General features: G+C 46.2%; 1 protein-coding gene across 7 annotated transcripts in view; it reads right to left on the reverse strand.

Annotated features, from left to right (window-relative positions):
* Positions 1-607: 607 nt before the first annotated feature.
* COL6A3 (collagen type VI alpha 3 chain) overlaps positions 608-27623 on the reverse strand; it is a 90138-nt gene continuing 63122 nt past the window's right edge. For all 7 annotated transcript variants that reach the window (XM_061122544.1, XM_061122543.1, XM_061122546.1 and 4 more), the window contains 16 exons: positions 27482-27532; positions 27250-27285; positions 26582-26644; positions 25494-25556; positions 24241-24273; positions 24121-24157; positions 24009-24020; positions 23415-23908; positions 21515-21611; positions 20056-20754; positions 18760-18862; positions 15083-15729; positions 13160-13423; positions 12022-12120; positions 2535-2699; positions 608-1425 (listed from right to left, as the gene is read on the reverse strand). In XM_061122544.1, coding sequence (XP_060978527.1) covers positions 1382-1425; positions 2535-2699; positions 12022-12120; positions 13160-13423; positions 15083-15729; positions 18760-18862; positions 20056-20754; positions 21515-21611; positions 23415-23908; positions 24009-24020; positions 24121-24157; positions 24241-24273; positions 25494-25556; positions 26582-26644; positions 27250-27285; positions 27482-27532 — 2907 coding nt within the window. In that variant the 3' untranslated portion in view covers positions 608-1381. The remainder of the gene's footprint in view (positions 1426-2534; positions 2700-12021; positions 12121-13159; positions 13424-15082; positions 15730-18759; positions 18863-20055; positions 20755-21514; positions 21612-23414; positions 23909-24008; positions 24021-24120; positions 24158-24240; positions 24274-25493; positions 25557-26581; positions 26645-27249; positions 27286-27481; positions 27533-27623) is intronic.

The raw sequence follows: 27623 nt of genomic DNA on the forward strand, positions 1-27623 counted from the left end.
ACCCAAGGAGCTCCACCAAAAGCCCTTGTCAGTGTCCTTGTGCTTTATCATAGAAATTCACTTTCCTTCCTAAGTGGAATTGAGGTAACACCTAAATATGTATTTCTTGGTTTCTTCTGTTTTTCTGAAGAAAAGAGAAAGGGGACCTTTAAACAAAAAAGATACTTTATGGTTTGTCTGAGACTCCAGAAAGGGGATGGGGAGTCCTGGGCCAGCGATCTCCACTTCTCAGCCCCTGTGGACTGAAGCAGAGGCCCCAGGAAGCAGTTATCCTAAAGAGGCAGTGGAGGGGACCACATCTCTGGGATGCAGCTACAAGTCAGAGGGGAGCATGCAGGCCAGTCTGGCTCTTGAGGCCAGGGAGACTCCAGGGACCCTAAGCAAAGACCGTGACCCACCTGGTCACGGAGCACTGGAGGGCGAGTGGGCTGGACCCACCGGGGTCTCCCACACACTGTCTGATAGAGCATCTTTGCCCCTTCACTGGACATCACAGAGTGGTATGCAAGACTACACACCTGGATGGGGCCCAATTCCCCCGGCCTCAGCCTACGGGTGATTCTGACGACAGATGCTATCGAATCAACACAACCAAGAACACCAAACCCACACTTTCAATATACTTTATTAAAAAGTTTCTTTGTATAAATTTCCTAAAAATTTTAAAATTAAAATTAAACCCCCCCCTGCACAAAAAAAAAAAAAATTTAACACACACACAACATTAGAGGAATGCCAACAAATCTTCTCTATCATGACTTTCTTTTCCTTCTTTAATTAAGGCATTGGTCCCACAACAGTGCACCAAGATTAAGGGATTTTGCTTCTTTCTAACTAGTTTGTTAGAAGCTTTAGAAAAAGAAAATCAGCTCAAAATCTATTTCAGGAGATTGGCGGGGGCGGGGGGGGGGTGGCGATGAGAAAGTTGGATTCTTGCTTCTTCTCCATACACAGGCTTTCCATCTAAAGTCATGCTTAGTAAAGAGGCAAGGAAACGAACCAAGCGGAAGTATACAGGGTAGCTGTGAAGTCGGGGAGTTATTTTCTAGATCTTACACTTGCCTGAAAGAGGCATAACGTGAAACTCCAGAGGGAAGTTGAGTCTATAGGAACGTTCACATAAACGCCAGCAGTGGGTATCGGTTACACACGTTCAGAGTGTGCGATGGAATTGCCCGGAGACGAAGAGGGTCAGGTCCACAGACACATGTAGCACCATATTGATAGGTTACGCGGCAGAGGCTTCCTCCCAAGTCCGGGTGTAAATCAAAGCATGAAACGGTACAGTGCGAGGGAATCTACACCCAGAGCTCCTACAAAGACGACCGGCGATGGCTGACTCCTTCTTCTTCAAGAGGTATGTGTCGCTGGCCGGCCACGCCTAGGTCCCCATCGCGGCGATAACTCCGGGCTGCTTGATGGGCACTGGGCAGGGATGGAGGGGTGGGGAGGGGGTGAGGATGGAAGGGCAGAAGAGGGGGGAAAGTCACATCATTGACCTGAAAGAACACCACGTTTCTTGTGAAAATGGCCCATGGCTTTCACCATCAGTCTCACTCCTCAGCGGCTCCCCTGGAGCTTCCTGGCCTGGACTTTGGGGTTCTCTGTGTCCCCCGAGCCCTTTCTCTCTATCTCCTGGCATCACCCGCCTGGCCGTTAAGCAAATCCAACACTCCCATTCGGCACTGGCCCCAGACTCTCTGCGTAGCTGTTGTGACTTTATTATCAATCATGTTGCCTAACACGATAGAGCTATCAGATGGCCTTGCTGTCAACTTTATTATTTACAGGAAGCAAGACTATTTAAAGATGAATAGACTATACAGAGGCTTCCCAGGTGGCGATAGTGGTAAAGAACCCGCCTGCCAGTGCAGGAGACATAAGAGACGTGGGTTCGATCCCTGGGTCGGGAAGATCCCCTGGCGGAGGGCATGGCAACCCACTCCAGTACTCTTGGCTGGAGAATCCCATGGACAGAGGAGCCTGGCAGGCTGCACTCCATAGTGTCATACAGAGTCAGACACAACTGAAGCGACTTAGCACACAGACTATATAGAGGTTATTATTAATTTTTCACTACATTATTTTCCCAATAATCACTTCTGTTACAATATTTATGAATAACAGAAACCTCACACTGTTTGTTTTAGCCACCAGGGTGAAATGTGGGATCTTAGTTCCCCAACCTGGGGTTGAACCCACAGCCTCTCCAGTGGAAGCAAGCATGGAGTCTTAACCACGGGACTGCCAGGGAAGTGTCAGCAGCTTAGGAATATTTCTAAAGGGTGAGGTGAGGAGTGGTTAGCCATATGTTTCCTCATTGGCAAAATTACAAGTATGCTTTTAGGAAATAATGATAACTCAGAAAATGAATACCATGTATTTTATTTGTACAACTTCCTCATCTGAAAATCCAATTTACCTTCTTTTTCGAATATATCAGCATCATTATCATTAAATATCTTTAAAAGATGAATGCTTGGCCTGGATCCTTTATCTACAAAAACCACGAACACAAGATCAGAATCACTTACCAGGAGGGCAAACCTTTTCACATTCATCCTGCGAATTAAATCTGTTTTCATTTCCACCGCAGCCTCCATACCAGAATCTGGCGCAGTTTTCAGTTACAGAATCATAGTACCACTTTAATACAAACTCTCTGCAAGTTCCGCCGTCCTTTGGCAACTTACATATATCTTGAGGAACAAGATGGGGAAAGAAGATTAATGTGGCTGTGTAAGTGACTGCTCCTCGCACGAGGAGCTAAAGGTCTAATCCCAGTACTGTCGGAGAAAGAAAGCAGAAGCGTTTCCAGAAGGAAAAATTCATTTACTTCCCAGAGCCTCAATCTCCTTACTGTCAGGGGGACATAATAATTACCTACAGCTTTGAGAGCAATAAATACAATCCTATCAATAAAAGGGCTTCATGGACTGCACTTGGAATCTCAAATGTTGGCAGCTATTATTGGATGATTTCAGATGAAATGAACTTGTTTTCCCCTTTCCAATCACTGAGTCAGTTAGTCTACAGTTCTTTCAATGCTCAACCCCCAGAGAAGCAACCAAAATTTTAAAACCTTGGAGTTTTCTACTCCTTGGCAAAATAGCAATTAAATTCTGTTAGAACGTTGTTCAAAAACAAGACTCCATTTCAGTACAAGCCAAGATGATGAAAAACAAAAGTTAAAGTGGGAAAAGAAAATCCTTTATGAGTATGTGCGTATATGCATACAAGTGTGTGTGTAGCTACTAACTTTGTGACCAGCCAAAGTTAACAAGCCAAAAGAAGTGCTAACACTGATGTAAAACTCACGACAGCGAAAATGTCACCTAGTAAAGCTATTCTGAAGACAGAGAAGCGTTCTTTTGCCAGTTAAGGGAGTCTTTTATGTTGTGAATGCATTTTAAATGCATGCTTCTGATATAGCCCAGCTGCAGAGCGAAAGCTACATTTTTCCACCATGCCTGGAGAGACAAGTCTACTGTTCACACACAGTAAAACTTCTGTTTACAGAGTTTTTTTGGCAAACTCTAGATCGGGCTGGGAGAGAGACGCATTAATATTAATATCAACTGCTATCTGAAAATTTGAAAAACGTAAAACAAAGCCCCCTGGAGTGGACAACACTACTTGTTTATGTAACTAGCATGGGTGAATCACTGCTCCCCGCTCCACACACACACCAGGCTGACATCTCCGGGGGCCTTCTCCCCAGCTGCAGGGGTGGCAGGGGCGGTAAGCTTCTGCAAATGCTTGTTGATACCAAGAAGTTTGAAAACCTGGGTCTTCAGGTAGAAAACCAAAGCTTGGGTCGGCTATAATGAACCAGACTTACAGGCACAGGATTGAAGCTCAGAATTGGTCTAAGATACTGCCTGGTGACTTGGGGCGGGGGAGGGGGGGTTGACTGTCACCCCTGCAGGGGGAAGGTGGCCCCACAATTACAGCGTCTCTCAGTTGCAGACTTTTCAGAGGCCCAGAAGGCCAGCAGTAGTACCCAGAGCTTCTTGAAGACCTGAGGAGGCCAAGATAAAGTGATGATAACTCACAAAACCAATGTTCCTCCTTTCATAATGCCAGCACTGGGGGAGAAGGCCTGGTTTTAAGGAAAGAGGGGATTCAGCAAAGCAAGACCATTCAGCCACCAACACACATCCCTTGTTTAGCAGTGGGTCCCCGTCAGTGTGGGAAGCTGGCCAAACGGTCACCTCATCCCCTCCTCTTTCTTCCCTACAGCATACCCCAGGGGCCCAGGTCGGTTCCATGTTGTTTATTCCAAGTGCATCCCGTCCTGGCTAACTGTGTTTAGCTCTTCAGGTCCTACTTCACTGTGCTCTTCTAAAGCAGACAAAAGTCCTCCCAGACCCGAGGAGCCCAGCCTGCAGGCAGCCCTGAAGTAGGGCCCAGTTCCCTGACCCACTGGCTTTCCCAGTTTCCTTTGATCTTCACCTTCACTCTCCAGCACTAAACCACAGCTCTTGCATTCTACATCCTTTATTCCGGCAAGAGTCGCTGCCAAGACCTGTAAGGTTTACTAATGGAATATCAGGACAGATACTTGAAGAACCAAGAGAAATAAATTAACACGGGCCTCGTAGTATTCAAAGACAAAATCCTGGGGTTCTCTATTTTTTAAATTAAATTTTATTGGAGTATAGTTGCTTTGCAATGTTGTGGTAGTTTCTACCATAGAGCAAAGTTGATCAGCTGTAGTATACATATTGGCTGTGTCTGACTCTTTCGCAACCCCATGGACTGTAGCCTGCCACGGTCCTCTGTCCATGGGATTTCTGGGCAAGTATACCGGAGTGGGTAGCCCTTTCCTTCTCTAGGGAATCTTCCCCACCCAGAGATCAAACCCTGAAAAGTATGAAAGCGAAAGTCACTCAGTCATGTCCGACTCTTTGTGACCCCATAGACTATACAGTCCATGGAATTCTCCAGCCAGAATACTGGAGTGGGTAGCCTTTCCCTTCTCCAGGGAATCTTCCCAACCCAGGGATCGAACCTGGGTCTCCCACACTGCAGGCAGATTCTTTACCATCTGAGCCACCAGGAAAGCCATAGATTTACATATATCTCCTCTTTTTTGAATTTCCTTCCCATTTAGGCCACCACAGAGCACTGAGTGGAATCCCATAGTAGGTTCTGAGCTATACAGTAAGTTCTCAAGCATCAAAATGGGAGGTTTTATATCCTAACATTTTTCTGTATGTTCCGAATTCTTCACAAGGAGTATCTATTGTTTTATGACTAGAAAAAGGTATCTGAAACTGAAAACACGTTAAATTGGAAAATCTTGTCTTTTATCAGTTGAGATTTCTACAGTGTCTAAAGGTAGCATTTTTAAAGGCACCATCTTTGACATTTTCCAAGCCAGCAAGTTATCAGTATTTAAGTACTTTCTTAAGCCAAATTGTGGGGGCTAAGCGGAGTAGAAAGTGTTTATGGTGCAGATATAAATATGTGCAATTATTTTCCTTATTAGTTTAATGGCTTCAAAACAAGAAGGTTTAATTGCCTTCGGACCAGACATTGTTGACATGATGTAAAGTGCTTCCAAACCTCTGAAGCAGATACAACTGGCTGGAATGAGTAAAACTTTCCCATGTCTATATTTCGAGTATTGACTCAGAATTACCAAGGAAATATTTTCTGCATTGTTGACTTTATTTTAAATGTAGTTGTAGCTGTATGTTAAATGTAGTTTCAGGTCTTGACCAATAGAGTTTCATTTCATAAGACTTACCTGCTTCACATAAAAAAATGCTAAATGCCCTTGGGGACCCCTCATGATTCAAACATGGTAGCTGACTTAGCTACCTTCTCATGCACCAATAAACACACTGCCTTGAAGATGGCTATGTCTCTTCAACCAAGGAGAGAAAGTGTTTGTAGCTATTTAATGTACCTCACCTTGTGGGGTTAAGTTAGTTCTTTAAATTATTATCAACATAAAGTCATCTATTTTCCACATCACATCATTTTATGGCAGCTAATGCCATATATTCACGGTGGAACACACAAATACTGGATTTCATCAAATCTAAGATACCTTAATTTTATGATGTATTATTGTTTTATATTCCACTAAGTAAGAGAAAATGATGCCAATAAGACACAACATATCATCAACTTCAAGTCACATTTCAATTTTGGAAGTACTACAGTGGGAAAATTTGTGCATCTTAGAATCAATAAATTAAGCAAAACATTGGTGAATTTATTTCCTTCCGAGCTGCGTAACTGACCCAGAAATGCCTGCTCAGACAAAATATGGTCACTTCTACAGACTGCTAATTTCTAGAGTAACTAAAATGAATGTTGGTACACATGTTGGTGGCTATTTGACTCCCTTCTGCACTGAAACATCTCTTCATACATAGGTAGGTCAATAATTTAAGATTCATTCTATAATGATTTTATAAAAAGCAAATTTTCTGAGGTCTTTTTCTTTTGCTGTTTAAAACCTTCAGAGTCTTTGCTTTACTAATCACATGCATATAAAATATCTCTCCAAGACTTCTTCAGCCAAAAATAAGAGGAGGAGGAGAGAGATGGTGACAGAAACCTAAAACAAATGACAGCGTCCTCAAATCCAGCAGGAACAAAACATCCTACCAAAAATGCCTCGCATGTCTATGCTTTTTTTAAGACTGTGACAATCACTGAAAGATTCATTTAATTGCTACTAAATGCCATTTTCAGGCAGCAAATACATCCCAGAAAAGTGGGTGTGTTCCTTTTAGATGCTGAGAAAAGCAAAAATCGGGCAGGAATTTTTTCTTTTCACAGGGCTTGTTCTATTTTGTTGAGAAAAAAAAAAAGTATTAACCATTTAAAATGGAATCATGGGGCTTCCCCGGTGGTCCAGTGGTTAAGAATCTGCCTGCCAATCAAGAGGACCTGGGTTCAGCCCCCAGTGGGTGAAAGCTGCACACAGCACGGAGAAACTAAACCCGTGCACGACAACTCCCGAAGGCCACCCACCTAGAGCCTGGGCTCTGCAAAGGAGAAGCCACCGCGACGAGCAGTCCACACATCGCAAGGACGGATAGACCCCCAGTGCCCCAACTAGAGAAAGCCCACGCATAGCAATGAAGACCTAGCGCAGCAAAAGTATAAATGCGTCTTAAATAAAATGCAATAGAATGGAATCACGTAGTACTGCAAAGCCTGGAATCCTCAATGTTAGTAACGATGCTATCGGTCTGCTGCGGTAGGCAGCCTTCGTCTCAAACTCCATCTTACACTCCATCTCACACTGATGCCACGCCTCACATTCCATGCAAAACAGGGCCAGGCCTCATCAGGAGGGACAAAGAATCGCTTCGCTAGGGTGTCCTCACCTTCTGGGCCTGTGTCACACTTCTGGTAAAGAAGTATCTATTAAATGTGAATCTCCAAACGCCAACGAAAACTCAGGTATTAGTACTGCCCAGGCTTTCTCCCCCTCAATGGATGCCATGGATCAGAGACTTGTTCATTCCATAGGATTTGGCCCACAGATTCCTGCACAGATTCTAACACTGGTCACCACGTTCCCCAAACCCAGAGGGGTTACCTATGACAAAAATTCAGTTCCCAAAGACAGACTCAAAACCATGAATAAATTTTTTATTCATGAGGTAGAAAAGGCACACACACACACATAAGTGTCTAGCATTTACTATACAAGAAAGGGCCACATCTTTGCAAGCACAAATCATGTTTCTAGTGAACTAGTACCGCAAAAAGACAAAAAGAATCAAACTGTATTCATGTTCACATATAAATGCTAGCTTTAAAACTGATATTTGCCTGAATTGTCTAGAAAATACAGGTTTGCAGAAAGAATGCATATTGTGGCAATTGATATTTAGATGTGAGATATACATACAACTACAGAGGAAGAATACACTTACTGTACTTGTAAAGTTACTTATAAACAATGATTTGTTGTTACTCCTTTTTCCTTTCTCCCAAAACATGAATATTGTTAAAATGTTTTACCCCCTGGGGAAATTTCAAAAGTGTCTTAATTATATGGGAGAGGGGGAAGGTAGGCATTGGGAGGAAGGAAAGCAAGCTTCCATCTCCTGATTTGTTTACCCATTTTGAATTTATACATTCTAAAGTAAATATTCAATTAATTCAAGCCAAGAAGAGCTTTCAAGATGGGGTGCGTGTGTGTGTGTGCACGCGCGTGTAACTCCATATGTTCACGAGCAAATGTTTACTAAGTGACTTCTCCAGGCACAGCACTGTCTTATTACTTGTGGGCTAGAGATCAGTTATACAGAAGCTTGTTAAGAACAGCAAGTACAATACTGTCAGACTGACTTGAATCACTGGGGGGAAATACACATACATGTACACACACACACACACACACACACACATGTGAAACAGCATTCAGGTCCTGGGGCTGAGGGTTCTGTACAGGTTAGAAGGAAGGAGAAAGGTTTTGGATTCATACAAATCTAACTACCAGTTGTCACCTTGAAAGACACACAAGCCCCGGTTTAAACATCTCTTTTCTCTCTGCCACATGAAGAGAGGAGACCTAAGTGTTGGAGGTGTGGATTGAGAACACTTATCTACTTCTGAATCTGTGACTCAGTCTTAAAAAACAAGCCAGCCCAGCAAGACGCCTTTTTAAAAACTGTGTTGTTTCTATTAACTCAACACTGTTTATATATTCTTATCCCTTCTGGACCACACATAAGAAGACCAAACACATCCCCAAATCTCACTGTGCAATTTATTCCTAATTGTTTTCTCTCAATGAAGCATCGAATTTGCTAGAAGTTTCTCATTCCCCACACTCTATGAGGGGTGAAGTTACCAACGAGTGGCAACAATATGCACAGGTCTCAGGGACTCTGAAGTCAGAATGACACCAGTCCTGACCCCTATCTTTGGTGAGATCCGAGTGGGTCCGTTATGGCTTCTCTGAACTCAAGCACCATGTTGGGTGGGCTACGGGCTGCAGAGAACCCCTAGAGCAGAGACAAAAGCTGATCCATGGTCCCTTGATTACAAGCAGAAATCAAAGGGGTTGAAAAAACTTTAATTTGAAAAGATACATGCACCTCAATGTTCACTGCAGCACTATTTACAATAGCCAGGACATGGAAGCAACCTGAGTGTCCATCAACAGAGAAACGGATAAAGAAGATGTGGTGTGTGCATACAATGTAATACAACTCAGCCACACACACAAAAAAAGAGTGAAGGAATGCCATTTGCAGCCGCATGGATGGACCTAGAGATGACCTTACTAAGTGAATTAAGTCAGAGAGATAGACACATCGTATGATATCATTTATATGTGGAACCTAAAGTATGACAGAAATGAACTTATGAAACAGAAACAGACTTACAGACAGACAGAAAAGAAGCCTACAAACCCCATGGGTATCAAAGGGAAGGAGGCAGGCGGGGAGAGATGGATTAGGAGCTCGAGATTAGCAGATACAAACTGCTATACATAAAATAGATAAATAAGATCCTTCTGTTTAGCACAGGGAACTATATTCACTATCATATAATAACCCATATGAAAAAGAATATATATGTATATCAGAGTCACTTTGCTGTACATCAGAAACACATCGTAAATTGTAATTCAACTATACTTCAATAACTTCAAATATATATACTTCAATAATATACTTCAAAAAAAAAAAGAAAAAAAATCAGAGGCATTGAGACTTCAGTTTTCTTCTACATCTCAAACCATTGTGCCACAACCTTACTGCCATTTTTTAGTCTAAGTTAAAAGTCATAACGTTGAAAGTTTTTATAAAGTTTTTTAACACAGCTCTTAAGAAGTTGAAACTTAATTACCCAATGTAACATGAATTTCTGAATTATTCCCATAAATTTACATCAGGAAAGAACTTGGAAAGGCCAGAGGAGCCTGAAAAACACCGGCTATCTGATACTGGGAAAGACTGAGGGCAAGAGGAGAAGGGGGCGACAGAGGATGAGATGGTTGGATGGCATCACTGACTCAGTGGACATGTTTGAGCAAACTCTGGGAGAGAGTGGAGACAGGGGAGCCTGGCGTGCTTCTGTTCCTGGGGTTTTGCAAAGAGTCACACATGACTTAGCAGCTGAACAACAACCTCTATCACAGACCAATTCCTAAACTTGTTTCCAAACAGAAACTATTTTGAAACGTTTTGCAGCTTTATAAGTAGTTGGTTTGTTGACCCTTATTAAACATCTATGTATGTAATAGTTTCATAATTCCTGTATTGACTTCACTATCTTCTCTCTAATAACTCTTTATGTCAAAGCTCATTATGGGTTATGGCTGAATTAAGAGATGATAGATAAATGTGAAAATACAGATGTAGATATACACATGTATACACGGACAGGGGGAAATTCCATCAGTGGAATAAAACACTATTCTAGTAACAGACAAGACTCCTCTGGAAACAACTAAAAGAACCAAGTCCTATATTTCCAAGCAGGCCCAAAGAGATGGAGGTGTGGAGGAGGAAACCACCCAGTTTCATTTAAACGCAGATGAGCTAGGATGCAGACTCTACAAAAAGGGTGAGGTGGAGAAAAAGGATCATTTTAAAACTTGCAATGGAAAGAGTAAAATGGGGAATCCTCACTGACAGCTCAAAAAATGAGCATGCCGCTGCTTCTGATGATACAGGACAGACTGAGGAAGCACAGCTGCTTTTACATCTAGGATCTACGAAAGCAGCTCAGCACCCAAGATTTCTTTCACCCTAACCCATAACAGAAACAAACTTTGTAAAGAAACACACCTTCCTCCTCCTGACTGGGGCCAATAGGTTGTTGTTGTTCAGTGGCTAAATCCTGTCCAACTCTTTGCGACCCCATGGACTGCAGCATGCCAGGCTTCTCTGTCTTTCACCATCTCCCAGAGTTTGCTCAGATTCATGTGCATTGAATCAGTGATGCTATCTAACTATCTCAACCTCTGGAGCCAACATATTAATTTCAAAACTAACAAACTGTCCCCACAATTAGTGGAAACCCTTTGCTTTGGGGTCTATAAACCGGTAAGATATCTAAATCCCATGGAATTCTGACTGTGGAATTAATACCAGTATCTTTGGCAGAATACTCTTAAGCAAAGCGTATTGGCCATTTCAATAACCGTTTCCCACAGATGAACAATCACAGCTCACGTTCCCCTGGATGAAAGGTTATGGGTCACCCAGAGTTCCACTGCCCGGGAACAAAAACAAGAAACAGCTGTCACTTCCAGAAACACGTCTAACTTGTCACAGATTTCACATAAACGTTGCACACGCTCGGCTCAGGCCCAAGAGAAGGGCAGGCTAGATTAAGCCAGGGTATGTGCTGAGGGAACTGGGACCAGAGCCTCGATCCCGTGGGTCACTTCCAAACCCCCAAATTTCATGGATTCCAAACTGAGCTGTCTCGCGTTCTTCTAAGTAGTTTCTTATTAAATTAAAGCACTGAGTGTATGAAACCCTATGCCTTGCTGCATCACAGACCACAAATAAACTCAAGTCCCAAGAGGAGGCACCGGGGAAATGACTAAGGGACTCATGAGTTCCTGGCTACTGTCCCCCAAAGCCGCCTTCGGTCAGCTTTTTCTAAGAACCTCGGGACAGGCAAGGTAAGCCAGCATTTGGAACTTGGAATATGGAAGTTAAGACCAGGATGGACCACACAGAGCCACTTTGGAACCTTCTCCATACAAGTCACTCCTGGTCTGAGAATTAGAACCCCCGCAGATTAAACTGGAAGAATTCTCTTTTTTCTTAATAGTATAATTTATTGGACTTTCCTCCTTTTAAGTATGAATGGGCCGTGGAGTTCTGATTTTAGCTCTGCTTTTGTTTTTAATATTTGGCCTCGCCACACAGCACCTGGGATCTTAGTTTCCCAACCAGGGATCAAACTCATGCCCCCTGCAGTGGAAGGATGGAGTTTTAACCACTGCGCCTGCCAGTATAGTCCCGAGAATGCTTTCTTAGTTCTGCGATGCACCTAGTATTTTCAACGGCTCACCTGCTTTACTCCCAGCCAACCGGTCTGCGCTCACCACTAGATTGATGGTTGCACTAGAAGCTAATCTCTCTGTTTGCGGAGGTGGAGGCTGAATTTTCTCTGAAAAACAAAAAGATCCACCCCTAGTAAGTAACTCGGAAAATGAAAGGGTGAGGAACCCTTAGAGACTGAGGCAGGCTTGCTTTTCTGGATCGTGTCTTAGGCAAGGGCGGGCCACTGAAACACAGAGCCCCAAAAAGTCTCTACACACACGACTTCTGTCTGTTATCTGCACGCCTGATTCATCTCAACAAGTAAACAGAGAAAACCTCTGATCTTGGAACAGATCCTCACAGTTTCCACATAACCTCTGCTGTTTCCGTCCTAGGAAATAGAGCCCTGGGGCTGAATGGTCTTTGGACTCACATCTTTCTGCGTGCATGGTAACGGATGAGAATTTCCCACCCCCACTCATAGTTCCTTGATATGAATGACACTGGCCCAGGAGAAAAGAGTGGGAGCCTCCCCGGCCACGTCCCAGGAGCAGCAGGGGTGGAAGAGAGTCGGGGTGAGGGTGGGGTCCAGGACAACTTGGGGGGTGGGGCAGGGGTACTGAACAGAGACTGGGAAAGCATGCATGGGCAAACCCCAGGGCAGCACAGGGATGACGGGCACAGCAGAGGGCAGTGTGGGGCGCCGTGGGCCCAGGGGTGGGCGCGCCGGTGCCCTGTCTGTAGGGCTGCGGATGTCCCGCGCCCTTGGGATGGTGAGACTCCAAGGGTTCCCTGGATGCTTCCTACGTTTCACTGAACATGGAAACGTGCTTCTGACGCTCAGGCCCAGCGGGTGGCCGAGACCCAGCCAGGTTCCGCGGGCATTTACTTCCTCCCTGGGAAGGGGTACACTCCGGCCACGTGGACCAGGTTTCCTCCACCAAGTAGCCCAGGACTCCAAAAGCAGGGCAATAGTTCACAAGGAACCGCGGTGTGTTTCCGTTGTGTTAATTTATCAAGTTGGGCACAAGCAGGATCTCATTGTAACCTTGTTGCTGTTTTTTAGGACAAGGTCCATGAATGAGAATTGCTCCCCTGACCGCCCCGTTTTGATATCCTGTGCAGAGAGGGGTACCGACTCTCCTTAAAGGTGACCGTGCACTTACTCGTGCTGAAGCTGCCTTGGTAGATGGCTCTGACCTGAGACCTCAGGGAGCAGATCACCGTGACGTGGTAAGTCTGCCCGGGGAGCAGGCCCCCGATGACGCGGTCCGTGACAGTGAGGTTCTGCTTCAGAACCACGGCCTGATCGTGGGCCGAGATGACGGTGAGGTTGTATAAGTAAGGGCTGGGGGGCTCGGGCCTCTCCCAGTGCAGCTTGGCGCTGTTCTCTGTGACCTCGGACACGTGGACCTCGCGGGGTGTCTTCACTGCGGAACAGAGCAGGGTGTAGAGAGCATGAGATACAATACAACCCTAGGGCCTTCCCTGGGAGCGCAGTGGCTAAGAATCCGCCTGTCGGTCCAAGAGACACAGGTTCGATCCCTGGTCCGGGAAGATCCCACATGACGAGGGGCTACTAAACCGGTGCGTCACAGCTACTAAAGGCAATAAGAAACCGTGCACCATAACTCAAGGGGAGCCCCTGCTCACTGCACCCAGAGAAGAGCCCTGGCATCAACGAAGACCCAGCACAGACAAAATCAAATAAATACACAATTTTTAAAATGATCTTAATTAAAAAAAATCTTTTAAAAATTAATTGATAAAAAGTAAAACCCTAAATGACTGTAACACATAGGCCAGAGATGAAATCTGAAATAGATGTACCAGTAGACAGTTGATCTGAAGCTTAGGGGAGGCAGAGGAATAATTTCTCATTTAAGCTCCTGAGAAATACTGATGTTGTAACTACCAGCATATGCGAAATGTGAAATTCACAGTGATCAAAAATCTCATCATTCATCCACCAGGTATAAAACTACCTTTTTTTTTTTTTTCTGTTGAAAATCAATTAAGAAGATACTTTGAACATGCACGGTCCAGCGTGCTTAATCTGAAATCTTCAAGATAGAATAATCTCCCTAATTTACAGTCTATTAAATATACATCATGGAACTTTAATGCACGACCTGAAATTCTTTGAAGGAATCCCTGCTCTCTCTCTGTTCACAAAGTGCAAACAATGTCCACTTTTTCAGGAGCACAAACATCCTGCCTTCACTTATCAACTCAGTTTGTGACTCCAAAGGAATTTCTAAGTGTCTTCTTTGAGGGAAAAATAAAACACCACAGTCTGAGTCCCGTGAAGCCCACCAGCCCCTGATAATCTAACCCAGCCTGGAACGCACTCTTCCCTGGGGCAGCACCAGCATGCAGTCCAGCCTGCGGGGACAGACTGATCATCTGGCTCTAAGTTTCCTCTTTGCTAAACGAAACGCCCCAAGGTGGCCACAGCACAAAGTTTGGGCTTCTCTTCTGTGGGTATGAGCTTCACAGCGGGGTCAAGGCCTGTTAACTGCAAAGCTCCAGCCAGATCTTTGGGGGTCATATTCTAAGGGAGGGAGGTCTAGCTCCAGAACTAAAGCCTAGAAACATCTTTCTCACTGCCTAAGAGCTGACTACAGGCTTTATCCTTCTCACTCCCTCAGTGGGGTCTAAAACTCTACATCGGCTTAGAACTTATCCCTTTAGCCTAAGACAACTGCATCTCCAGCTGGGGTGGGGGATGGCCACATGCTAAATCCCGGAGAGAACGGGTCACTCGCGAGCTCACCTGATGCAGGCTTGGGGTTAGGGTGGGGAGTGGGAAAACAGGCAGCAGAGATGCAGGGATTTATTTCACTTGCTCTTTGCATGGAACTTCTCAGCCTCACTGGGTGTAGGGCAGGGGAGAGAAAGATTGCTTTTGAATATAGAAAATAAGCGATGTTCTGGTAATTCCATGCTCAGATCAGCACCTTTCAAGATACTTCATCCAGATGTCAGATCCCAGATCAAGGACTGTGTCTGCTTTGCTTTGTAACAGGCTCTGGGGACCCACCCTGGACACAATAAATGAGAACAGCACAAGCTGGCGGCTTTCTTACCCACGGGCCTAGCTGTGGCAGGCCTGCTGGCAGCCAGTTTGGCCGCCTGGGGCCTGGGGGCCTCAGACCTCGTGGCCATGGATCTGGCAGCAGTGGGGGCTCTGGCAGGGGCAGGTTTGGCTGCTGCTGGCTTCGCGGCCACTGCAGGTCTGGCCGTGTCTGTCTTTGCAGCCTCGGACCTGGCAGCCACAGGTTTGGTGGCCTCAGTCTTGGTGGCCATGGGTTTTGCAGCCTCAGCCCTGGTGGCCACAGGTTTGGCAGCTTCAGTCTTGGTGGCTGTGGGCTTGGCACTGTCAGCCAGGGCCACAGGTTTGGCAGCTTCCGTCTTGGTGGCCTCGGTCTTGGTGGCCATGGAACTGGCACCGTCGGTCTTGGTGGCCATGGGTTTTGCAGCCTCAGCCTTGGTGGCCACAGGTTTGGCAGCTTCCATCTTGGTGGCCTCGGTCTTGGTGGCCACGAGCTTGGCACTGTCATTCTTGGTGGCCACAGATCTCCCAGCTGCGGGTCTCTCAGCCACAGGTCTCATGGCAGCTGGCTTTGAGGCTGGTAGGTTCACCACTGTTACTGGTTTGGTGGTGGTGATCACTGGCTTTGTTGTGGTCACCAGTTTGGATGTAGGACTTGAAGTAACATTATTCGGAACATTTCTGTTAAAATATATTAAATGTTATTTTGACTCGTACCTATTTTCTCCTGTCATTTAAAACAGACAAAGACATAATTCCATGTGCTATGTAAAATACGCTATCTCAGCAAAACACATGCAGTAGTTTACATATATTACAGATAACATTACATATACTAAATTTGTCCTTTTAGGATCCGTGCCACAAAAAAGACATTGAACAGCATATAAAAAACAGAATTATTAAAAGTGAAACCTCAATTGTGCTATAACTATACTTGTCGTCTTATTTTCAATTTATAAAATAAAACCAGGGAGAGAGTAAAGAAACAAAAATAAATATTGTCATTATAATAGCACTTGTCAATAATGAATAATAAAAATAAAATAATATGTAAATAATACTCTAAATTCCAGGAGATAGTGGAGCACAGAGAAGCCTGGCATGTTATAATCCATAGGGGCAGAAAGAGTTAGGCATGACTTAGCAACTGAACAACAACAAACTAATTATAAAAACTGACCAACTGAAAAAGACACACCAAAAACTAAGATCATTTAACAGCTACTCTCATTATAAGAAGGTATCCATGCAACAAGATGCTGTGTTGAGCTGGAAAACTACAAAGTTGACATATAAGTTCAGTCCCAGTATTCAGTGTGTATTTTTGTTTGTGCTAGTTGTGTGTGTGGTTGTTTCTCTCACAATTTCTTAATTTATTCTGAATCTTTAAAAAGAATAACAACATAACCAGCAGACATGACATCACAGACCCAATTTTGTTCGTTTCCTGCGCTGAGATGATCATTACTGTGTTATAGAAGTGTCACGCTATATGGCATATACAGTATATTTTGTTCAAGTTGATATCATAAAACTTCAAACACTAGGTTGCTCTGTTCATTCTGTTTTCCTAAAGATAAAGTTGAGCCAACATGATGGAATATTTGAGGGAAATTAGACAGATCATATTAAAAGGCTAGAAAAATAGAACCTGTGGACCTAGATCGAGCAGGATGAGCATCACAGCACCAGAGGAGGGTCACTGTTGGATTAGCAATGACATTCAACTTCCCAGGCTTACCACGCTTTTACCCTTATGGCAGAAAATGAAGAGGAACTAGAGAGCATCTCGATGAAAGTGAAAGAGGAGAGGGAAAAAGTTGGCTTAAAACTCAGCATTCATAAAACCAAGATCGTGGCATCTAGTCCCATCACTTCATGGCAAATAGATGAGGAAACAATGGAAAGAGTGAAAGACTTTATTTTGGGGGGCTCCAAAATCACTGCAGACACTTTCTCCTTGGAAGAAAAGCTAAGACAAACCTAGTCAGTGTGTTAAAAAGCAGAGACATTACTTTGTTGAGAAGGGTCCGTCTAGTCAAAGCTATGGTTTTTCCAGTAGTCATCTATGGGTGTGAGTGTTGGATCATAAAGAATACAGAGCGACGTAAAATTGATGCTTTTGAACTGTAGTGTTAGAGAAGACTCTTGAGAGTCCCTTGGACTGCAAGGAGATCCAACCAGTCCATCCTAAAGGAGATCAGTCCTGAATATTCACTGGAAGGACTGATGCTGAAGCTGAAACTCCAAAACTTTGGCCACCTGATGCAAAGAGTTGACTCATTAGAAAAGACCCTGATGCTGAGAAAGACTAAAGGCAGGAGGAGAAGGGGACGACAGAGGATGAGATGGTTGGATGGCATCACTGACTCGAGGGACATGAGTTTGAGCAAGATTTGGGAGTTGGTGATGGACAGGGAAGCCCGGCATGCTGCAGTCCATGGGGTCACAAAGAGTCAGACACGACTGAGCAACTGAACTGAACTGAGGCTGACATAAAGTGCTCCCTCTGAGGACAGAGGCAAGAGTTGAAGGAGTTAAGGGGCGCAGAGAGAAGTACATAAAGGTGGTAGGAAGAGGTCACCTGGGGGTCAGCCAGGAGAAGCCAGGAAGTCACTTTGCGAGGCTAATTGGAATCTGCATCTCATTGGGACTCAACAGTCAAAACCTCCCTTTTCCCCAATTTTGACACTCCATCCTCTCTTGGGGAGCATGAACTGCTGGCACAGTGCCTCGCCCCAATTCCTGTCACATGTCCCCCTTTTCAGCACCCCCCGTCACACGGCCACACTGCCCTCCTCTCTGCTCCTGGATTTGGCATCAGTGATGGCGCTGGACATAAGGCCACAGAGCATGTGCCAAGCGGCCAGCATCACCGTGAGCATCGCAGCCCCACCCCCCTCCCAACCCCTTGATGGCTCTTTCCAGGAGATCATACATGTCGCCTCCTTTCGTCACCACCATCACCTATGCCAGGACAGCATTTATCATTTTAAGAAGACTGGAGTCTGTTTTTTGCTTCATATGTCTAACCCTTCTATAGGAAATCACTACACACCAGTTAGACTGTTGGGACAAATGGCCCAGCGGCCCACCTTTCTCTATACCCATGCTCTTAACGGTGTGATGTGGCAGGTCTCCCCAGCAGGTCCAGGTCCCGCTCCCTACTCTTGAATCTCGCAAGGCTGGCTTTGGACAGGCTTTGGCCAGTAGAGTGAAGCCCAGGTAACAGTGTGCCAGCTCCAGCCTGGACCTCGGGGGGCTTGCCCACCTCCATCTTCTCTCTTGGAACCCTGCCCAGTCTCCTTGGGCACAAACCCAGGCTTGCCACATAGAGCAGAGATGAGTCATCCACATTAGACCACCCTAGACCATCAGTCTATCTGCCAACCAGCAGCTGATCACAAGCATGTAAATGAGCCCCTTAGAGGCCAGAAGAACTGACCAGCTGAGCCCAAACAAAACTCACCAGCCCACAGAATTGCAAATTAAATAGTTGTTATTGCCAGCCACTAAGTTTCAGGTAGTTTGTTACACAGCAAAAAATAAAGGAGACAACAGATTCTTCTGAAATGCTCCACATGACCTTTAGGAAGTCACGTTTTCTGGATTTCAGCATCCTCACCCCATAAAGTTATCTTTTGGCTAAAGGACCTGTGCATGCCCTCTAGCACTCTAGCTTCTGAGACACTTATTATAATCACTTACATCTGTTTGTAACCAAACTGCAGGAGATTCTTTGCTGGTTGGTCTGCTTGGAACCAATCACACTGTTTCCTGATATCTGGGGACAGGTAGAAAGCATCTTTACCTAGAGAAAAACAGAAAAAAATAAATAAAGTGCATGTGAACCACGTGCAAATTAAAATTACTCTGCTAAGGAGTTAAATGGATCATGTATATGGTAGTCCATAAATATTTGTTGAATTAACTCATTCTTCCAGATGATCTAAATTCAGTGATTTGAAACATGAAGCATAACGGTCCTCAGTCCATGAAGCATCTTAAATCAGGATCTTCTATTTGGCAATATTTGGGTGATTAAGTTAAAGGTAACATTTACTCAATGTGCAGGGAGACAGAATAGAAGAGAAATCAAGTGCAGAGCCAAGCAAGCTCCAAACTCTTGAACATCAAATTAGAATCAACATTTACAATGTGGACATTACTGTCAACATTTTCTCAATGCTATTTAACGAAGCTTCTGTTTTTAAACTTCTGAAGACAGGAATAGTGACCCCTGCATGAACTTGCCGGCCTAGCTTTGCTTTACATTTTTTTTCCCTAAAATTTTATTGGGGGGGGGCAGTGTATACTTTATAAAGCTCCCTTGTTTGTAAGACTTTCCTGTGCTGACTCTGGACAAGGCAGCGGTGAATGATACACCTCCTCCAGGACGTGCGGTCTACAGAGACCACAGATCCAGAAATGAATGACAAGAGGCCATGTAACAGATGTGCCAAGTACAGCGTCAAGATGAATGATGCTCAAGCCTTGGGAGTGCGGAGCATCCCAGTGAGAAGGGGCACATGGAGGGGATTTCTGAAGATGAACATGGATTCGCTGCTGAAGCAGGGTGGAGAGCATTTCAAGCAGGGAGAGCCGCAATAGCAAAGGCTCGGAAGCAGCCAAGTGTGCGGTTGGGGGTAAGATCAGATCAATTCTGCTCCCTCTAGAGGCTTCCCTGGTCCCCCTCGGGACACACTTCAATGTGACATACCAGCATACTTACTGTCATGCTTAATAAATGTGCACTTAACCCTTGTGCCCGCCTCGGCCATTAAGCCCCAGGAGCACAGTCTATGGCTGGGAGAAGCCTGGCCAAGTCTGATTGAACAAACAAGTGAAAGAAGGCAGGATTCCACAGCTCCTACCAGTGTGTCTGGGATGTGGGAGATGCCAATAGACACTAGCTGAGTAAATGGACGGGTCGACGGGGGCACACTAGCTATCATTCCCAAACCCACGGGTCCATCCCCAGGGCCGAGGGCACACAGGACTCACTGCTGACGAAGGACGGCAGCAGCCTCCCGAAGCGCATTAGGGGCTCCTCGTTGAGCTCAGTCGACTTGTCCACCAGCTTGAAGAAGACGTCGTTGGGCTCGCTGGCAGAGCTGTACAGCTCCTTGACGTTCACCTTCCTGCCAATGCCCAGGATCACGAAGAAGTAGCCTTTGCATTTGGCCTGCAGGATGGCTCTCTGGGCCTCCTCCAGCTGCTGCTTCTGCACCTCGCCCGTCAGCATCAGCACCACGATCTTCAGGTCCCGGGGGTTGGGTGCGCTTTCGAAGATGTGCTCGACAGTGTAGTCGATGGCGCGGCCCAAGGCCCTGGTCCCCTGCAGCTGGCTAACCCTGCTGCCGAGGAAGGCCAGCAGCTTCTCCTTGGAGCCATAGTCGGTCAGGGAGAACTCCACCTTCACAGGCGGCACGCTGGCGTTGTCCACCGCCTCGTAGGGTGCATGTTGCACCACCGCCACGCGGGCCAAGTGCTGGGAGGCCTTGGGGTCCGGGCTCACGTCCAGCTGTCGGACCAGGTACTCGATGTACTTCCTCATCTCGTTGAACTGGAACGGGGTGGTGGACTCGGAGCTGTCTAAGATGAAAGCCATGTCGATGTCCACGTCGCTGCCTGCTGCCCTCCGGTCCCTGAAGGAAGGCCTCCAGCTGCCAAATCCACAGGATGGGTCGATGTTGCAGATGTCTACAAAGAAGCGCGGCAGCCTGTTTATTCTGTCACTCTCAGAGTGAGAAACTGCCCATCAGTCTGCAGGGGGCCTGGGGGTCATTAAAACTGTCACATAATGTAGAAACCTATGTATACCTTGCTGACATTATTGTGGCCAGATTTCAGTTTTTCATCACCTAACACTTACCAGGGGAAACCAATCAGTAAGCTAAAATCCTTTTTAATATAGCTTTGGGTTCGATCCCCAGGTCAGGAAGATCCCCTGGAGGAGGACATAGCAACCCACTCCAGTATTCTTGCCTGGAGAATCCCAGGGACAGAGGAGCTTGGCAGGCTACAGTCCATGGGGTCACAAAGAGTCAGACACGACTGAGCAACTAACACTTTTGGCATAACGAAAGAGTGAAAAAAGTGGGGAACGAAAGAAAAATACCTTACTTCTTTGCCACTCCCTGAAGAGTGTTTTCCAGAAAGTCACAAAGCCAGATTATTAAATTCTGGACTCCAAGGTCGAAACATAAGCAGAGCCCACTTGCTCCTTTATTGCCTATGGAACCCAACGCTCTCTTAACAGAGAGAGGCTGTCTGGGGGGAGTCAGCTTCACGCATGGAAACTACATATGCAGCGTTTACACTGGTAAATACAGGGCCATCTGAATCTTGGTTTAACTCAGGCTTTTTGTACAGATGGTGATTATTCACTCAGTGTCCCCTGTGGATGGTGTGTTTCGCAATTGCAGTTGGACAGGCTTTCCTCTTTGGAGAAGCACCTTACCCAAGCAGACGTGACAAGTCAGGACATTCTTCAAGAAGTCCGTGAGGTCTCCACCAGCAGGAAGGACAAGGGCATGGCCCACCGCTGTGTTATTGATCTGTTTTAAACAAAAATAAATGTTCAGGAGGAATATACTAGACGTTACCATTTGAGAATACAGCTGAAGAAAACATTAGAGTCACATCAATTAAATAATCCCCCAATAGCTTCTCTTTCTTAGGAAGTGGGGTTAGGAAGGAAGGCACTGATTATAATAGAAAAGCATAGGTTTTCTTCCAGTGAAATGAGCTGGAGTTCAAACCTCTCTCCTCCACTCTCTGCTGGACCTGAAGAAAAGTTACTTAACTTCTCTAGAATTCAGTTTCCTCTGCTGCAATCTGGGATTAATGGTAGATTCCCATGAAGTTATTTGGAGGATTAAATTAGATAATGAAGCTAAAGTGCCTGGTATAGCCTCCAGCAAACAGCAGGGACCTCAATGTTAATCGTTATTTCTAGCGACAATAACAGCAGCTGGCCAGTGTTGGCTCCATCCCTCTTTCATGTGCCCAGGTCCAGAAAGGGATTTAACGACAAAACAAGCAATCACTTCCAGAAGATTCAAAAAGTCCTTCCCATCACAGCCTCTGACACACCATCAGTAATGATTTATTTTATGAATAATTGAATAATTGACTTTTTGAGCTGCCTGAAACTATGCTTTTGAGAAACATGCATGGTGGAACTTCCCTGGTGGTCCAATGGTTAAGAATCCCCCCTGCCAATGCAGGGGGACTCAGGTTCAATCCCTGGTCCGGGAAGATCCCACATGCCTCAGGGCAACTAAACCTGTGTGCCCCAAGTCCTGAGCCTGTGCACCTAGAACCCATGCTTTGGAACAGAAGAAGTCACTACAATGAGAAGCCCAAGCACTACAACTAGAGAGAGTCCGTGCACAGCAGCAAAGGCCCAGTGAGACCAGTAAATAAATAGATAAAAAGGAACATGTGTGGTTCTGGATCACCTGGCCCTCATAAGGGGAGATGTACATACACGAGACCCTAATAGGAACACACAGCTGGTAAACCCAAGGCAGAGACCCAATCCCAATACTTGGTGCTCAACCTGGCCTGAAGTCTGGCAGAACAAACCCTGAGGGATGGCACCAGGGACCCAACTCTCCCTGGCTGACGTGGCCGTGATAAAACCATAGAATGCTTGGTTTGGAAGGGAAGTTTTCAGAGACCAGCTCGCCCCTCTGCATCTGCTGCAGCTGAGAAACCTGAGCCACAGAGAAGTCAGGGCGAGGGCCATGTTACTTTCAGTGACTTGAAGCCAGAAGGTGACTGAACTAAAACTAGAGCCAAGATCCTGGTCCCACTGTTTCCCTTCTTGACCATCACCCACCCATCCTGGACAGCACAACCAGAATCGGCACTGAGCAAAGACTGATTGATTGATTAATCAATTATTTTATATGTATACATCATTATAATAATTATACAAGTTATTTAAGCAAACGACAAGGGCGTACTTAGCTGCTTCTCAGGTGGAAGCTAAGGCTTCCTTGTTCTTTGTTTAAATGACTTGTTTAATTGTTAGATGGCAGCCTGGCTGAGAAACGCCTGAACAGGGATGCAGTCTGGGGGCTGGCTAGCTGATGTCCCTAGGGAAGGGAGGGCTCCCAGGGTCAGCCTGGGAGCATCTCTTCCAAGATTCAAGGAGGGACCCGGTGGGAATAAGTCACAGGCACTTGGATGTCCCGCTAGTGCCAGAGACATCAGGCTGTTCTAGAAATCCCAGTTTGGATACCAGCCTCATCTAGATGCTTTGAGAAGCTATAGGGTACAAAACAGTCTCGGATTTGGGCACAGATGTGCCCGAGTGCCTTCTCAGAGCCCAAGATGCCTGGAACACAGACCTGCAGGGCGTTGATCAGCTGCCGGTCCTCCTGACTCGTGAGGAACAAGGGTGTGATCCCGGCATCTGAGAGCTTGAGCACAGCCTCCCGGAGCTGCGGGGACGCCCTCGTGGGCTTATTGCTGAAGAACACCGCCACCTTCCTCATCAGGAACCCGTTCCGCACCCGCTTAAACGTGTTTCTGGCCACGAAGGACATGGCGGTTTCCAGGCTCTGCTGCTTGGAGGTCAGCGACACCTGCAGGTTCTTGATCTTGTCCAGGAGGACGGACTTCTTCCTGGAGTCGGCAAAGCGGATCTCCGTGGTGACCTCGTTGTTGTAGGTGACCACGGCCACGCGGGCCCCCCGCGGGCAGTTGCTCTCGGCGATCGTCAGGTCATCCAGAATCTTGAGGACCACCTCCCTCATCCTGCTGAACGTGTCCTGGGTGACCCCCTCGGAGGTGTCCAAGGCGAAGGCCAGCTCCGTCGGGAAGACAGGGCACTCCAAGGGCCCTGTGGGAAGTGGGGTGGGGGGGTTCACAGACACACTACTTACGAGAAAAGGGGTCTTCTGCTTCCCTCAGAAGGAAGTCCAGTCATCAAGATAACTTACCGTAACAGCAAGCTGGAAAAGAACAGAGGAGCGTGAAAGCCACGTCCACCAGGTGCAGATTCCACACGCAAGAGTAAAAGTGCACTGCAGATGGCAGAAAGAGCGTACTTACGGCATTTATCTTTGATGCTCTGGACCAGTGCACATTGCTGAGAAAGGGAAGGACAGAAGACGTAAGAGGGTGGCAGGAGGCTCACAGGGCAAGGGCTTGGGCAGTGTGCATGCAACTTACGTCCATCGAGTCGCCTCTGCTGCCTTTATAACCCTGCAAAACAAGGACGGGCAGCTGAGACCCCACACATGTGCAGGTGTGGAGCGTCCGCAGAGGAAGAGCCCGGGCACGACCGGGTCCCTGACTGGTCTCCATCGTCCACAGGCTCTCCCTCTAACTTCGACCTAACTGCTCCAAGAACAAAAGAGAGGCAGAAGGATCTCCGGTTGAGGTTAACAGTCCCGCACCCTGGAAACCAGGATGCTCACCACAAATCAGGGTAAACCACACATTTGAGCTTGGGTCCAAACGCCCCTTCTCCCAGGAGAAAAGATCTGCCTTCCCCCCAACTCCACCCCTAGGCTTCCCACGTCCTGTCGCAGGAGGGACACCCAGGAGTCAACAGAGCTACCTTGAGGCTCCAGGTCTGAGCATGCTGGCTGGATTCCACCCCCAGGACACACCCACGGCTGCCCTCGACATCTCATCCCAGCGTGTGGCTGTCGAGGGTCAGGCCGTCCTCTCGCGGCTAGCCAGCATCTTTCCGTCCAGCTGCGCCTGCTCGCCTCCCACTGTCACTGGACTAACCCTCGCCCGTTAAAGGCCCCCCTCCATTAAACCCCCGACTCTGCCTCCTTCTCCTGGGTTCAACCAGCCCAACCCTTTAACATGTCCTTCCAGGGATTATCTTCCTTCCTGCATTATCTTCCCCACTGTTCTTTGAACCTCATCAATTTCAATGTCAGGAGACAGTACCGGGAGAAATTCAAGCAAGGAAACAAAGACATTTGTAATGAAGGATGTCTAAGTGCTGGAGAAGGGTGCACTCATGGTTCTAGGTGGCAAGTCACTAGTAGGGTTTCAACTATGAATCCCCTGGGGATTTTATAGCCCAAAAGGAGTCTCCCCCAAACCGAGATCTATACTAAACTCCCTCCTCAAGATGCAATCAAGGAGTATTCAGATGTGTTTACTTTTCTTTGCTCTCTACACAAACCTCAAAACCTACACTAGGAAATTTTAAAGGCAACTTACAATGCACCCTGGATTACAGAATTTCATGTGAAACTTGCTTTACCATTGTCTTTGTACTCTAAAATTCAAAAAGTCTTTTCTTCATTGTGATTTCAAAAGGGAACTGGTTAAAAAGTAAATAAATAACAAAAATGCAGACAACTCTTTCGTAAGGAAAGGAGATAGTGGAAAGTCTTCAAGGACCATGTGTAAGGCTCCCAGCCCTCAGGCAGCTTGACTGGAAATGGATAGGTACTTACAGATGGTCCTGGGTAACCGGGGTCTCCCTTCTGTCCAGCTATCCCTGGAGGTCCTGAGTTTCCCTAGAAGCAGAATAAACATGACTCTGTTGTGACAGAAAATGGAGAATTCTCAGTTCCTGCAGTTGGATGGGATGGTAGACGTGATCTTGTCCAACGTCCCCCATCTCCAAAGGAATCTCTCATTTTAAGAGACCTTCAGTGTAGGGACAAGTGGCCCTAACAAAACAGAGTGCATCTCCCCAAACTCTGTTCTCTGGCAGGTCAAGGGGAGAAGATGTGGGCCTGAGAACCTTTAATAAGACCACTATGGACATGTAAGAAATTAGTAACTGACAAACCATTAGCTCACTCTTCAATGTAGAGAACTAATCCAATGTTTTCAAATGCCATCGTGAGTAGTAAATGATCTAGTTTGAATGTCCTCACTGAGCAAATTAACAGGATAATTATGGATTTAACTGTATTTTAAGCTAAAAATACCTGTTAGAAGCCTTTACCTGTTTCTAGGTCACAAATTGCTAACTCAAGACTCAGTGCAATCTTAAGAGGATGAGTAAATATCCTTTAGGGAGAGAAATACACAACAAAAAGTAGCTTAAAAAGAGGAGTCTTAGCACAATGGGGAGACAGGGGAATACATGGTCTCAGCCTTGCTCGATCCTAGCCTGGAACCCTGGTGAGCACTTCGTGCATCTCATGAAATCCTGTCTGCAACATCCAGTGAGCATGGCCAACTGTGTCGCCACAGACCTTCAACGTCACTCATTCTGAGACCTCAGTCCCCTGGTGCCATGCGTGGAGGGACCGTGGACTAGTGACCCATGAGGTGTATCAGAGGAGGGGGCCCTGCAGACCTCCCTGCAAGGGGAGCATATCCAAAAGGAGACAGCACTAACACAACAGCAGGGGGTCAGGAGGACGTCAGTCTAGGGTTAGGATTCCTCCACTCCCACCCCTCCAATCTCCAGTCAGGTTACAAGTGAAGAAGGGTAACTCTGAAAGAAGCAATGGAGCCTGCAGGGTTCAGGCCTGCTGCCACGAAGGATCTGGTTCTGCACCTTCAGCCAAGGGGCAGGCAAACTTACCCTTCGGCCTCTGATGCCTTTGGGTCCCGGGGGTCCGTCTGTCCCTGGCTCACCAGGATTGCCCTGGAAGACAGCCAGGAAGCAGCACATTAAGCTCTGGAGTGGCAAGTCCAGCTAAGGGTCCCTGGGGACCTCTGAACCACACTTCCCAGGGCAGCCAAATGGATTTGGCTGAACTCTGATGGACTTTTCCATTGAGTTACCAGTGCAGACTTAGTCTAAGCTTATTGAACTTAGAATTCACATTAATGACAGCATTATATAGATTATTGGAAAAGGAAATGGCAACCCACTCCGGTGTTCTCGTCTAGAGAATCCTGTGGATGGAGGAGCCTGGTGGGCTGCTATCCACGGGGTCCCACAGAGTCAGACATGACTGAAGCGACTTAGCATGCATGCATGTATGCATGCATATAGATTATAGCATCTTAAAGTTTATATTTGATTGCAGTGTCATTTCATTTAATCCTCACAAGCGCCACACCAAGTGCATATTGTCATCTTCATCTGACTGATGAGGGAGGGTCTTAGAGAAGTTGGGTCTTTCCCAGGGTCACTCAGTTAGTGTCTGACCCATGACTAGACCCAAGATATGGCGACCTTCAGCCATGGTCCCATCACACTCATTCAAAACAATGAAAATGTTTACCCACTAGGGGAATGCTTACCTTTGGACCTGGGTATCCAGGGAATCCTCTTTCTCCCTATAAAAGATAAACAAATGACTCAACATTTGGGTCCCAACTTAAAATCATCTAACATAAATTATTCTCAAGCAGAAAAGAAATAGATCCAATGTCACCAAGAGAAAAAGTTCACCATATTACGATTAAATTTTGCGAGATGAATCTTTAAAACTACAACATGTTAGAAGTTCAAGAATCCTCAGCAGACACATACTTTCTTGCCTCTGCGTCCTTCACTGCCAACTCCATCTCGCCCATCATCTCCCTGAAAGAGTGGAAAGACAGCATTACTCCAGGAGACCCTGTCAGGCACTCCACGACCTTCTTTGTCTAAAGCCCTGAGCGGTGCATCAGAT

This window comes from Dama dama, chromosome 20, assembly GCF_033118175.1.
Source record: "Dama dama isolate Ldn47 chromosome 20, ASM3311817v1, whole genome shotgun sequence".
NCBI lineage: Eukaryota > Metazoa > Chordata > Mammalia > Artiodactyla > Cervidae > Dama > Dama dama.